General features: G+C 41.3%; 1 protein-coding gene across 3 annotated transcripts in view; it reads right to left on the bottom strand.

The window, feature by feature from the left end:
* Positions 1-15,258, bottom strand: part of elp2 (elongator acetyltransferase complex subunit 2) — a 128,544-nt gene that overhangs the window by 56,212 nt on the left and 57,074 nt on the right. For all 3 annotated transcript variants that reach the window (XM_063043841.1, XM_063043842.1, XM_063043843.1), the window contains exons 11-12: positions 3,205-3,336; positions 2,852-3,001 (exon numbers count right to left, since the gene is read on the bottom strand). In XM_063043841.1, coding sequence (XP_062899911.1) covers positions 2,852-3,001; positions 3,205-3,336 — 282 coding nt within the window. The remainder of the gene's footprint in view (positions 1-2,851; positions 3,002-3,204; positions 3,337-15,258) is intronic.

Below are 15,258 nucleotides of genomic sequence, written 5' to 3'. Positions count from 1 at the left end.
GTTAAGGCGTTCATCTAGTGATCTGAAGGTCACTAGTTCGAGCCTCAGCTGTGGCAGCGTGTTTGTGTCCTTGAGCAAGGCACTTAACCACACATTGCTCTAGTGTCTGTGCGAGGAGTGGTGCCTTGTAAGACTTCACAGACAACACAGACTTCCAATCTGCACCTTGTAAAGCATGAAAATGCCCGACGCAGGCCTCTCTATGAGTCGACGTTCCCCTCCCTCCCTTCAGTAGTTAAGATGACAAGCCATGGATGCCAGCCGGGGAGTATTCTGGATTCCAGAGGTGCAGTTTGCTTCGTACGTAGTTCATTTTGTATGAACATCATTTCCTGTATGGGTTTCGACTTACTTTTGATTTCGACTTGAAGCACAGTGTAGAAAGATATCCCCCCCATCCCCTCTTTATTTCCCCTTGAAACAGCAATATCTGCGAGTTTTAAGCTTTCTTAATAGTAGTAAACATTTAGTAGGTATATTTTGAAGGAAGTATTATGTTTATTGTTTATAGACATTAAGCTATCACTGCACCATGAGGTCACTCTGGTCTATGGAGCAAAGTTATAGAATGTCACGTGTGTACATTACCTTGATTAATACTGATCATGAGAATAATCAATAGTATATTCAAGTGTACGCCAATTCCATATTGAATTTATTATATATTTTACTTAACATTTTGCAGTTTAATAAGTTAGAAATTAAAAACCTGAAAAAAAGCTTCTGGCTTGGGTGATATTTCAGAAGGTGTTTAACTCCCTCTCCCTGCCTAGCATTGTGCATGAGCATTGCAAGCAGACAGACTATTTCTAATATGTTGTGAGGAGCCCAAATGGAAAAAAATCTTCTTTCCGGTGAAGGGGTATCTTTAAAACACAGTCATCAAACTGGCCATCTTTTCTCTTATATATTCTTTTGATTAGGGATCCCGATATTCCATCTCCTCTACTTGGATAAAAAGCAGATTTACTACATATCTGATATTGAAAGCCACCAACAGTGTAATGATAAATCACAATTACTCTCAGTTCCTTTTCTGAATTTTCCTTTGCCTGCTCAACTCCAGTCTTTACACATTCATGTGACTTCTGTGTTTTCAGGTCATGTACATTATGCATCAGGGTTAAATTTAGAATTTGCCTTATGAACTGCACATCTTGTTAAAATTTTTTATCTGCATTCAATATGGTTCTATGTATTTTTCAGCACAGTGATTTATCAAGCATGTGCTTTATTTTCCATATTCATGTCAGTTATATAGGTTATACATATGCAGTGGTCTAAGTAATAATTCTGACATGTTTCAACATATTTTCCAATTGCAAAGAATTCTTTAGATGTTCAATGTCACTGTGGCTCAGTTCTCTTAGTTCTTGATAGCAATTTCCAGATTTTGGATAGGCCCAAGTGACAATGTGCTCTCTGATCACAATTTTTTGAGGATGGCTCATTAGCATAGCTCATAAGATTTGGCAGATGGTAAGGCGTACATCTGTTACAAAAATGGCAATTTGCAGCAAAGTAAACTTGTTGCCCTGAAAGCAAAGATTTGAAGCTTAAAAGCAATAGAAAATTTGTAGTCATTGCATATCTTGTCTCTAATCATAAGCTAAGTATAAGCACAGATAAAAATACAAGACATAAGATGTTAAAAATAAAACTCAGGAACTAATTAGCTTTTTTAAATAACTTATGGACCATTTCTTGTATCATTTCCAAGATAATTGGCTGATGAAATAATCTGGCTCCAAAACTCTGTAAGTACTGTTACACATCATCAACAAATAAAAATCAGAAATGGGATGATTTCCTTCCCTTCAGCAGAGAAGAAATACAATCAAGCATTTCCTTGCTATCTCCCTGATGAGGAATTTACAACAAGGAACGCATTATGCAAGCTAGAGACAGGAATGAATTAGTATTCTACTAGGATTCAGGAGACTAACATAATGGTTCATCTCGCTTTACCTTGTTTTGATACAAATATATTTTGTGTCATCTGCTCAAAGACGAGCATTTGGGATGTTATGTCGATGTTTAAGACTTCAGTCTGGCCAAATTTGGCATATTTTGTGCAGTTCTGGTCACCTACCTACTGGAAGGATATCAAGAAGATTGAAAGAGTATAGAGAAAAGTTACGAGGATGTTGCCGGAACTTGAGGATTGGAGTTACTGGTAAGGGTTGAATAGGTCAGGACTTCCTTGGAGTGCAAGAGAATGAGGGGAGATTTGATAGGATGTATAAAATTATAAGGGGCATGGATAGGGTAAATACAAACACAGCAACAAACAAATTGCTGGAAGAACTCAGCAGGTCGGGCAGCATCTAAGGATCTAAAGCATCTAAAGACAGCTGACATTTTAGGTTGAGACCATTCATTAGGTATTTGCAATGCACACAGAATTTTTCCACTGAGGTTGGGTGAGACCTAAAATAGAAATCATAGATTAAGGGTGAAAGTTGAAATATTTAAAGCATCTTGAGAGGGAAGTCTCTTCACTCAGGGGGTGGTATGAGTGTGGAACTAGCTGCCAGAGGAAGTGGTGAGTGTGAGTTCGATTACAACATCTATGAGGCTTGGGTAAGTATATGGATGGGAGGGGTACGAAGGGCCAGTTGTGGGTCAATGGGACTCAGCAGAATAACAGTTCAGCGTGGTCTAGATGGGGTGACAGCCTGTTTCTGTGCTGTAACCTCTATGACTCTCTGACACTGTAGCTATCAAGTAAAAAGTACATATTTGTTAAATAGTATAATTTAACTTTGAAGAACTATAAAAATCAGATTTCTTTTACCTCAGTCTTTCTAACTGCATTCACTTCTAATGCTGATAGCATCATATTGATTACCTGGTCACATCCTGGCCTTCTCCATGGCGCAAATAATCGGGTTGTTTGATCAGCACCAACACTTAAAATAAAGTCTCCCTCAGGATCCCAGATCAAATCTTGGACAGAACCAAAATGTCCAGAAAGCACAACTTCTGGGCTCCATTCTCCCTGAGAGCATTTGAAGATAAATTATAATGTAAATCCAGGGGAAAGTATTATTAGTGAAAATCATGTTGTTTTAAATATACAAACATATCTAATCCACTTGAAAATTTCTACATTCACAATTCATACAATTTTAACACTGAAAGATCAAGAATACAAAATGCAAAATCACACCACTTTCAGAAGATGACTCCAAATTGATTTACCATATTGAACTTGTTCTTACGCCAGAGATGAACAGCTCCATGAAATGCATGAGCTAATATCATCGATCCATCAGGACTAAATTGGCAGCCATAGAATCCCAGTGTGTTTCCACCCACTTCTCCAACACGAAGCTAGAAATTGATAGAATGACACCTTTCAACTTCTAATCCATGCAGAAATTTTAGGATTTAACTTGGGTCTAAAAGTGAGCATTAAAACAACTTCTATGTAGATATATACACAAAGACATCAAAATTGAGAAGCATTTGGATGAAAGAAGCTGAGAATGTTTGTCAACATCTTAAACACAACAGGTGCACATCTCCCACACAGGGTTATTTCTTTTGCTTTCGAATAAAGAGATGATATTCCCAACCATTATTGGTTGTCAAATTTTGAAATGGACAACTCAATGAGAAAAAAAAATCAACACCTTTTCCTAACATCTTTATTATGAAACAACGAAAAGTTAGTTATGGGTAAATCACGCATAGCTAACTGAATTCTCTACTTCATACAATAGCTGCAGTGCTGCTTGGGAAAGTTGTGTGGAATGCAGTTGCATAAACCCATGCAGCAACTGCAGCAAGTGTATGAAGCAGCTCTGCAGGGTGCACTTTCTTGTGGCTTATCAAACAGCAGTATTGATCAACATCTTTGGCAAGGAATAATACTCAGAATTAACACTAATTGATGAGTGAGCCTTCTTCCACTAAGGAAGTCTTGAATAATTTGGTGGCTTTATGCTTTCTTGGAAGTTTTAATGTTTTTCTGTAATCTTTCTCAATGCTACAGTACTGTGCAGAAGTCTTACGCACATATATATAGCTGGGGTGCCTAAAACTTTTGCACAGTACTGTATGTTGTTAAAATAGGAAGGTGGTGGGAAACAGAAATAAGAGTACTTAGCTTTGTGTTAGCTCCGTAGTGTTAAGTGTTATTAGGTAATGGGAAAGACATAACATACAGTACTGTGCAAAAGTCTTAAGCTTCCTAGCTGTACCTATGTGCCCAAGACTTTTGCTCAGTACTGTATCTGCTTGGAAATCCGTCAATAAAAGCTTTGAAGAGTGCTTTGGAAAGAATGAATGTAAATAATTTTTAACTTGTATTCTTATAAATGACAATGCTTTTAGATTCTAGGGATAGCAAGATTTGCTGAATTCAACTCACACAAATTCTCATTGTGGTATATATATTCATTACACCTGTGTTAAATGATTGGCACCATTACAAAGTTTACTGCATGGCAGTGCAATATCTTTCTTGCTCAGATTTAGTTTCAGAAATAAGTTTTTCGAGAGCAAATTTATTAGTAGAAAATAAAGTTTCGTTCATTGCGAAGTCTCAAAAGGCTACCTGATTATTTACTCTTTGGTTGTATGTCTGAACTTAAAAACAAAACTTCAGATAAAGTTTGAATATACTCTTGTTGGACTTCCAGCCGGGTGCAGGTATAGATTTTAACTGACGTTTTGATGACAAACTCTGGCCATCTTTATTAGGGATGATCCCTGGGCACGTCTAGTCCAGTGGTATTTAGACGACCGTTTGTCCATCCCTCCTGATTGGTTAGTCCTCATCCAATCAGGTTTGGGCTGTCCCACCTTGTTTACAATCAAAGCAACATGCACAAGATGCTGGAGGAACTCAGCAGGCCAGGCAGCATTTATGGAACAGTCGATGTTTCGGGCCAAGACCCTTTATTAGGACTGGAGAAAAAAAAATGAGTCAGAGTAAGAAGGTCAGGAGAGGGGAGGAATAACACAAGGATGGTGGGGGGTAAGGGGTGAAGTAGAGCTGGAAGTTGATTGGTGAAAGAGCTACAGGGAATCTAATAAGAGAGGACAGAAGGCCAGGGAAGAAAGAAAAAAGGGATGAACATTAGAGGGAGGTGATGAGTAAGAAGATAAGGTGAGAGAGGAAAATGGGAATGGGGAATGGTGGGAGGTAGTGGGGGAGGAGGGCGTTACCAGAAGTTCAAGAAATTGATGTTCATGCCATCAGGTTGGAGGCTACCCAGACAGAATATAAGGTGTTGCTCCTCCAACCTGAGTGTGGCCTCATCGTGACAGCAGACACCATGGTCTGATTATGTCAGAATGGGAAGTGCAATTAATATGTTTGGCCACTGGGATCTCCAGTTTTTTCTGGCAGACGGAGCATAGATGCTCGGCGAAGCAGTCTCCCAGTCTATGTCAGATCTCACCAATATACAGGAAGTCACTCTGGGGACACTGGATACAGTAGGTGACCCCAACAGACTCACAGGTAAAATGTCACCTCACCTGGAAGGACTGTTTGGGTCCCTGAATGGTAGTGAGGGAGGTGGTGTAGGGGCAGGTGTAACACTTGTTCCGCTTGCAAGGAGAAGTGCCAGGATGGAGATCAGTGGGGAGGGACAAATGGATAAGGGAGTCATGTAGGGAGCGATCCCTGCAGAAAGTCGGGGGGGTGGGGAAGAAGTTAGATTTGCTTAGTGGTGGGATCCCGTTGGAGACAGTGAAAGTTGCAAAAAAAAATGTGCTGAATGTGGAGGCTGGTGGGGTGGTAGGTGAGGACAAGAGGAACCCTACCCCTGGTGGGGTGGCAGGAGGATGGGGTGAGGGCAAACATGTGAAAAATGGAAGAGATGTGGTTGAGGGCAGCATTGATGGTGGAGGAAGGGAAGGAGGACATCTCCTTAGTTCTGGAACGAACAGCCTCATTCTGAGAGCAGATGTCAGTGGGTTTGTAATAGACATCAGTAGAAAAGCTGTCTCCAGCGAAAGAGAGATCAAGAAAGGGGAGGGAAGTGTTGGAAATGGACCCTGAGGACAGGGTGGAAGTTGGAGGTAAAGTTGATGAAGCTGACAAGCTCCGCGTGGATGCTGGAAGTAGCACCAATGTAGTCGTCAATGTAGCATAGGAAAAGCTGAGAGTGCTGCAAGCACTGATAGTCTTCCTCGCTGTCCTCTACATTCCCAATCTCGGTGATCCAGTTAAGCACATTATCATCCAGATCATTGATATAGATGGCAAAAAACAACAGACCCAGCACAAATCCCTGCCGTACTCCACTAGTCACAGGCCTCCAGTCAGAAAGGCAACCATCTTACTACCACTCTCTGGCTTCTGCCACAGAGCAATGTCTCATCTAATTTAGTACATCATCTTGAATGCCAAGCGACTGAACTTTCTTGGGCAGCCTCCCATGCAGGATGTAGTCAAATGCCTTGCTGAAGTCCATGTAAACATCATCCACAGCCTTGCCTTCAACAACTTTACTGGTAACTTTTTCGACAAACTCAGTAAGATACGTTAGAAGAGACCAACCACGCACAAGGCCATGCTGTCTATCCCTAATCGGTCCATGTCTATCCAAATACTCCTTTGAATACCTTCTAATACCTTTCCAACTATTGATGTCAGGCTCACCAGCCTATAATTTCCTGATTTATTTTTAGAGCCTTTCTTAAACAGCAGAACAATATTAGCTATCCTCCAGTCCTCTGGCAACTCACCCAAGCATGATTTAAATATCTCTGCTAGGGCCCCTGCAATTTCTGCTCTTGCCTCCCACAGAGTCCGAGGGAACATCTTGTCAGGCCCTGAGGATTTATCCACCCTAATTCGCCTTTAGACAGCAAACACCTTCTCCTCTGTTACAAAGAATGGTGCTACAAAAAAACATCCAGCGAGTGGATTTAACAAGATGTTCTCGCTCAGAGACAGCCACTCGTTGGATGTTTTTTTGTTTTTGGCACCATTCTTTGTAAACTCCAGAGTCCGTTGTGTGTAAAAATCCCAGGAGATCAGCAGTTTCTGAGATACACAAATCACCCTGGGCAGCACCTAATTAATTAGCTTGTTTATTTCGGCATTTTTTCTTAAAGATGTGCCTGACGAGCTCCGGCTAGCACTGCACCACTGATAAAGGGCATCAACGTGAAACTTTGACCGTCTATTTCTCTTCATAGAAGTTGCTTGACCCAATGAGTTCCTCCAGCAGTTTAACTGTTGCTCCAGATTCCAGTATCTGCAGTCTCTTGTGTCTCCATAATGTCAGCACAACCAATTTCTTGGTTCAAAGACGTTAATTACTCCAACTTCTCAAAGGCATAACATAATCGAAGATAGCCTTGTCAGTGATACCAATCAATGTACGCAAACAAAATACATGAAACAAATTAGGTTCTATTCAGAACATTGATATCAAAAACTTGGGGAAGACAAAAGCAACAGAATCTGTCAGTGCATTCCAAATTTTAAAATGTTCTATTTATTCAGCATACATTAATACAAAGCCTTTGTATTTCTGAAGGTATTCTCTTGCACATATCATGTAAGCTAAATGAAATACTTCCTCCAGTGAGCAGCAGAGCCAGTTACAGTATAATGGTCTCAGGTTTAAGACCTTTGACGATTTTCTGCGCTGAATAATTTGCCCAGCCCAGAATTGGCACAGCTTCTGTAAATAATCAATACCAAACAACTGCCACATATACCCACCCACTGATCTCCCTCCAGGCACTTACCCTGCACGCGAGACAAGTGCTACGCTTGCCCTATACCTCTCCACTCACCACTAATCAGGGCCCCCAAAAAGTCCTTCCAAATGAGGCGACACTTCACTTGTTGAGTATGCCGGGGCTACCTATTGCACTGTGATCTCCTCTACGTCAGTGAGACCTGACATAGATTTGTCAAGCACGTTTGCTTGTCCATCACAAAAGGCACATTTTCTCCGTGCGCCCACTTCAATTTGACTTCCTAGTCTTGTTTCAACATGTCGGCCATCCACTCCTCTACTACCACTAAGAGGCCACACTCAGGTTAGAGGAACAACATCTCATATACAATCTCAGAAGCCTCCAACCTCATGGAATAAATACTGATTTCTCTAACTTTCAGTGATATCTCCCTACTCCCCCTTCTCATTTTCAATTCCCTATTCTGGTTCTCCTCTCACCCCTTCTCTTCTTCTCACCTGTTCATCACATCACTTTGGTGCCCTTCTTTCCCTTCTTCCATGGTTCATTGCCCTCTCCCATCAAGACTCCTTCTTGCTCAGTCAAATCTTTATTCTCCTTCACAGATGCTGTCTGACTTGCTGAGTTTCTTCAGCACTTTGTGTTGACCAAGGAACAGCCCGTGGTTCAAATAGCCAATTGTTCTATTTTCTTCTATTATCTAAGCACAATGCCAGTGGAAAACATCCACACAAAGGAAAATTAGAAACACAAAAAACCTACAGCACAATACAGGCCCTTTGGCCCACAATGCTGTGCCAGAACATGTCCTTACCTTAGAAATTACCTAGGGTTATTCATAGCCCTCAATTTTTCTAAGCTCCATGTACCTATCCAGGAGCCTCTTAAAGACCCTATCATATCCGCCTCCACCACCATTGCCGGCAGCCCATTCCACGCACTCACCACTTTCTGCATAAAGAACTTACCCCTGACATCTCCTCTGTACCTACTTCCAAGCACCTTAAAAATGTGCCCACTCGTGTTAGCCATTTCAGCCCTGGGAAAAAGCCTCTGACTATCCACACGATCAATGCCTCTTATCATCTTATACACCTAATTACAACAAAACACACATAAGAAAAAATGTTCTAAAAGATTATCAAGTTAGAAGCATTTCTTGTCCAGAGATAGTGTATAATGTGACAGCCAAAGTGAGCATAGAATAGCAAGATCAATAACCACATCTATGTTTTCTACCTCTGCAGGTTCCCCACTTCTTCAGAGTACTGCCTCATTTATTAAATTGCTGTCTTATTTTCTTTCAGTTATAAGGAAAGATCCAGATCATATTGATTCAGGACAGGGATTTCCAATCTTTTAATGCCATGGATCAATACCATTGAGCAAGGAGTCCGTGGACACCAGTGTGGGAACCCCTGATCGAGAAAGAGATCAAAATTAACTAAACATGCCCGACATTTTTTTTGTTGAGAATTATTCGGCAATAGATCGCTGCCTTTCAACTGCCCCATTGCTGAATTTAGTAGTTCATCATTCTGCTAATCATGGTCATAACGTTAGCAAAATTGGCACAGTGCTTTTTTGCATCACCGTACAAACGTGGTAAAAGCAAACATTGTAAGTTCCTGGAAATAATTCACAACACAACCATTTTTCTTATTAATCAAATGAAGTACAATCAAAGCTGCTGCAACATCATCAGCATCCAATTGTAGAACATTACTAAATAAGAGGCAATGGAATGGATTCCAGAGCATCATAACAGATCGATTGCAGCCAATACAGTAAATTAACTGGGCCTCATACTCACAGAGGACACATTCCTTTGGGCGCAGGCTTTCGAGTGCACAGGTGTTTTGTCTCAATGGGCCCTGTTTGTAGCTCCCACACTGCAAGTTGTCCTGTGTGTACTCTTACTAATACGACTTAGTAAAAACATTTTTTATCAACTACTTCGTTGTGGGTTCTTGCTCCACACATACATAGCATTTTGGCGCCAAACTCCAAACAAGAACGACTGCCCTATTCCAGGCACCCCTCCCATCTTGGGCTGCAGCTAAAGCTAAGCTGACTGCTTGAAACCTAGCTGCAATAGAAGAAACCCCTTCCTAGATCACATCGAACACCTAGCAATTTTAACACCAGCAGCAAAGCTGGAGGAAACAATGAAACGCAAGATGCTCTATAAGGACTTGGGAGAATTTGGGCAAACACTGCAATGCCCTGCACCTACAAAATGAATCTGAATTGACAGATGCATTTCTTGCTTTGGACACTTTTGGGACATGCAGCCCAATGTGTTTATAGCACGCTTCACGTTCTCAGTTATGGCAGACCCCCAGTGAGAACGTAGATTTCATCATAAGACTGATCCAAGTGGCACAGGAATGCAAGCACACAGATATTCCCTCGAGCAATTTCAAAATGATCATTATCTAAGCGTTAATTGTTGGAATCCAAGGTGGGAGGACACAAGTCCTGTCCAAAAGCATGACTTGTCCTGGGATAAAGCATGCTCCACAGCTTGCCACCCCCATCACCACTGATTCAGACAGTAATGGAGCAAGAATCCATTCCTGAAAACGACAATATTTGACAGAGAATACCAACCCGCAACCTACAGTCTCCACAGAGATGCCATCACTGTGGAGAAAGTCATTCCCAATGGACTGATTGCAAGCATCATAAAACAGTCTGCCGTTTCTGTCAGAAGAACACCTCAAGAAGCTGTGCTTTACAAAGCAAGGCACCATGAGAACTCAACCATTAACTCCACACAAGGAAAAGGCTAAAACAAAGAAGTGGGCTCTATTTATCAAACCCATGACATGGGCTACCAAAACCAGCCTCCTTATTTGGTTACACACACAGTGGACAAACAGCCCGTGAAATCTGAGCTGGATACAAGGTCAGTCATCACCTTGGTAAGCGAATTATCCGTATACTAGATTCCAAAATTACGACCACTGCTCTCAGTGTTCCACAGCAACACTGGAGTTTTGTGTGGATGTGCATGGTATCTTTACAGCTGAAGTGATTCACCAGGGGGACCGGTGTCACTTACTCGTGCATGTGGTCAGGGGAAGCCAACGGCACAGTATGCTGGACAGAACTAGATTTAAAAAGACACTATTGGTGCTGTCCTGCATCAACCACATTGTGAGGAATCTCGCATTGAATGCTCTATTATAAAGGCATCAGTGCGTTTTACAAGCTGACACTTCAGATCAATATCATGCTCCAGCAGCTAAGTTCAAGTTTATGGAGAATTGCCAGCTACAGTCTTTCAAGGCCTACCCAGTGCCACATACAGTGGGTCCAAGGGTACAAAAACTTGACCGGCCACAGACAGCAGGTCTACTGCCAGCCATCTAGGAGTAAATTTGCAGTAAGCAAGAGGTCACAACACAAACATACAATATGCACACCAGGCCACAGACGTTTGGTGCCAGTGACAAAGTCTACATGCACATCTTGCAGGAAGAAAACTGGCTACCTGCTGCTGTCTGGTATTGTCATGGTCAAGTAGCAGAAATTGAGCTGACAGGCGTATGAATCGTCAGGCAACATTTGGATCATATATGCCAGTGAACTGACGAGGGAAGTTGCAGAAGCATCCTCTGCTGATGAAACTAGCACCCCAGCAGATGAAACAATGGGTGTTTCATTAAGACAAGTAAATTTTCTGCACTCTGTTCTCAAATTCAGCTAACAGGAAGACATAGAGATAGAAGCTGTGCCCCTGCGGCAGTCCACAAGGGTGAATCGGCTAGTTGACTGCTATCAAGCAGGACAGTCAGTTCATTATTTTTCTCAGCTTACCTTACTGATTCAACTCAATTCATTTTACTTTCCGTGAGGAATGTGTAGTGGTACAGACAACATCACAGAAACATACACCGTACATAGTTAAACACAATATAAAATACTCACAATAGATAATAAATACTAAAAATGCATGTGATTTAAAATACAAATACACAATAAAACTGACTCTTTTTACTGTCATAGCTGCTATGCATACACTATATTTTCAAAACTGGGTGCTGACGAGTCGAATGGAGGAAGGCAAAAAACTGGATAAGGCTTTTCTGTTGCTGCTGAGCAGGGACCGATGGCGTGGCGAATCAATGGAGGGTACTCTCTTTTAGGCACAGGCTTTCAGGTGTGCGAGTCTTTCGTCTCAGTGGGCCCAGTTGTCCAGCATGTACCGTTACTAATGTGACTCAGTAAAAATGTTTAATTATTATTGTAGCTCTTGCTCCACCATGCGTAACATTCAGTGCTATCTCATTATTTCCAAGAAGAGTTCAAACAGATAGACTGTTAACTGAAGTTCTCAGTCTAGCAGCTGACAATTACACAATATGCAAAAATCACCTTAGAGCATTTAAGTTTCTAATATGACAATTGTACAGGCTAAGTTTTACACTCCACCTGACAATGAGACATGATGAGTGTCACTCACTAAACTTGCAATGTGATTTATTTTCAAGTGGTTGATCTGAAATGATAGTGCCATATGTTTAACAGTATTTCTAAGCTCCATAGTTCAGGTATAAATTTCAGATTGTTTGATCTTGGAATTTAAAGATGATAAGGAACTGCAAGAGTTTACCACAAGAGAAATCAATCAATATTAAAAAGGCAGAGACAGAATGAAGTCATTCAGCTCCCCTGGCTAGGCAAATCTGGACCTCGTCAATTCCATTTATCCAACTTTCCCATGCATTCCTTACTTATTTCAGTTTTATCTGCATCAGTTTTAATTCATTCACTTAACTTAGCTTTGGCAACTGAGGGAGTAGTTCAGATTTCCATTACTCTTTGCATTAATAAGAACTTCCATAAATCAGCTTTCAGAAACCATAAAAGCCTTAGATCCAATTTATTTTTTAAAGCTATTTCTCATTGGAATTTAAAGTTGTACACCACAGAAACAGGTTCTTCAGCCCACCACATCTATTCTGACCCGTCGGCACGAAGCCCACTTGCCTGTATTAATTCCATATTCCTCAAGCCTTTTTTCAAATTAATTACCTATCCAGATACATATTAAATGCTGTTACTGTTCCTGCCTCCACCAACTCCTCTGACATCTTACTTCAGATATCCACTCCTTTTCATGTGAACAATTTATTCCTCAGTTTCCCTGTAAACCTCATACCTCTCACCTAAAACCAACAGCCCCCAGTTTCAAACATCCTTTACCATTGAAAGCAGACTCTAGCTATCGACTCTTTCTCTGCCTCCAGGGGAAGAAGTTTTTGCTCCATTTGCTCTTTGTAATACTTCAACTATTACAATGAATATTCCCTTCTATTAACCATACAACCACATAACAATTACAGCACAGAAACAGGCCATCTCAGCCGTTCTAGTTCATGCCGAACTCTTACTCTCACCTAGTCCCACCGACCTGCACTCAGCCCATAACCCTCCATTCCTTTCCTGTCCATTAATCTATCCAATTTAACTTTAAACGACAACATCGAACCTGCCTCAACCACTTCTGCTGGAAGCCCATTCCACACACAGCTAATACTCTCTGAGTAAAGAAGTTCCCCCTCATGTTACCCCTAAACATTTGCCCTTTAGCCCTCAACTCTTAACTTGAGAGAATAAGAGCCTGATGTATAATTCTGGTCAGAGATCCTGCAGATGCTGGAAATCTTGAGCAACACACACCAAATGTTGGAGGATCTCAGCGGTCCAGTCCTACTGAAGGGCCTTGGCCCAAAATGTAAACTGTTCATTTCCCTCCACAGATACTACCTAACCTGCTGAGCTACTCAAGCAATTTGCATGTGTTACATGCAATTTACCCTTTTGAGCTTAACATTAACTTTCTGCTGACACTGGCACCATGCAGAGCCACCAGATCTATTCTATTTTGTCAACAAGCTACCAATGACAAGCCCCTCATATTATGTAACGTGACCGCAATACTTAAAAAAAAAACAAAGGAAAAATATAGTTTAACCACATAACGATATAACAATTACAGCACGGAAACAGGCCATCTCGGCTCTTCTCGTCCATGCCGAACGCTTACTCTCACCTAGTCCCACCAACCTGCACTCAGCCCATTAACCCTCCATTCCTTTCCTGTCCATATAGCTGTCCAAATTAACTTTAAATGACATCAAATCTGCCTCAACCACTTCTGCTGGAAGCTCGTTCCACACAGCTACCACTCTCTGAGTAAAGAAGTTCCTCCTCATGTTACCCCTAAACTTTTGCCCTTTAACTCTCAACTCATGTCCCCTTGTTTGAATCTCCCCCACTCTCAATGAAAAAAGCCGATCCACGTTAACTCTATCTATCCCCCTCATAATTTTAAATATGTCTATCAAGTCCCCCCTCAACCTTCTACGTTCCAAAGAATAAAGACCCAACTTGTTCAACCTTTCTCTGTAACTCAGGTGATGAAACCCAGGTAACATTCCAGTAAATCTTCTCTGTACTCTATTTTGTTGACATCTTTCCTATAATTTGGTGACCAAAACTGTACTCCAAATTTGGCCTCACCAATGCCTTGTACAATTTCAACATTACATCCCAACTCCTATACTCAATGTTCTGATTTATAAAGGCCAGCATACCAAAAGCTTTCTTCACCACCCTATCCACATGAGATTCCACCTTCAGGGAACTATGCACCATTGTTCCTAGATCCCTCTGTTCTACTGCATTCTTTAATGCCCTACCATTTACCATGCATGTCCTATTTTGATTAGTTCTACCAAAATGTATCACCTCACATTTATCAGCATTAAACTCCATCAGCCATCTTTCAGCCCACTCTTCTGACTGGCCTAAATCTCTCTGCACGCTTTGAAAACCTACTTCATTATCCACAACTCCACCTATCTTAGTATCATCTGCATACTTACTCATCCAATTTACCACCCCATCATCCAGATCATTAATGTATATGACAAATAACACTGGACCCAGTACCGATCCCTGAGGCACTCCACTAGTCACCAGCCTCCAATCTGACAAGCAGTTATCCACCACTATTCTCTGGCATCTCCCATCCAGCCACTGTTGAATCCATTTTACTACTTCAATATTAATACCTAACGATCGAACCTTCCTAACTAACCTTCCGTGTGGGGCCTTGTCAAAGGCCTTACTGCAGTCCATATAGACAACATCCACTGCTTTACCCTTGTCATCATTCCTAGTAACCTCTTCAAAAAATTCAATAAGTTTTGTCAAACATGACCTTCCCCACACAAATCCATGCTGACTGTTCCTAATCAGACCCTGTTTATCCAGATAATTATATATACCATCTCTAAGAATACTTTCTATCAATTTACCCACCACTGACGTCAAACTCACAGGCCGATAATTGGGTTTACTCTTAGAATCCCTTTTAAACAATGGAACAACATGAGCAAAACGACAATCCTCTGGCACCATCCCTGTTTTTAATGACATTTGAAATATTTCTGTCAGAGCCCCCGCTATTTCCACATTAACTTCCCTCAAGGTCCTAGGGAATATCCTGTCTGGACCCGAAGACTTATCCACTTTTATATTCCTTAAAAGCGCCAGTATTTCCTC

This window comes from Mobula hypostoma, chromosome 3 (genome assembly GCF_963921235.1).
Source record: "Mobula hypostoma chromosome 3, sMobHyp1.1, whole genome shotgun sequence".
Lineage (NCBI taxonomy): Eukaryota > Metazoa > Chordata > Chondrichthyes > Myliobatiformes > Myliobatidae > Mobula > Mobula hypostoma.
Note: the sequence above shows the minus strand (reverse complement) of the source record. Positions and strands in the feature narration are given on the sequence as shown.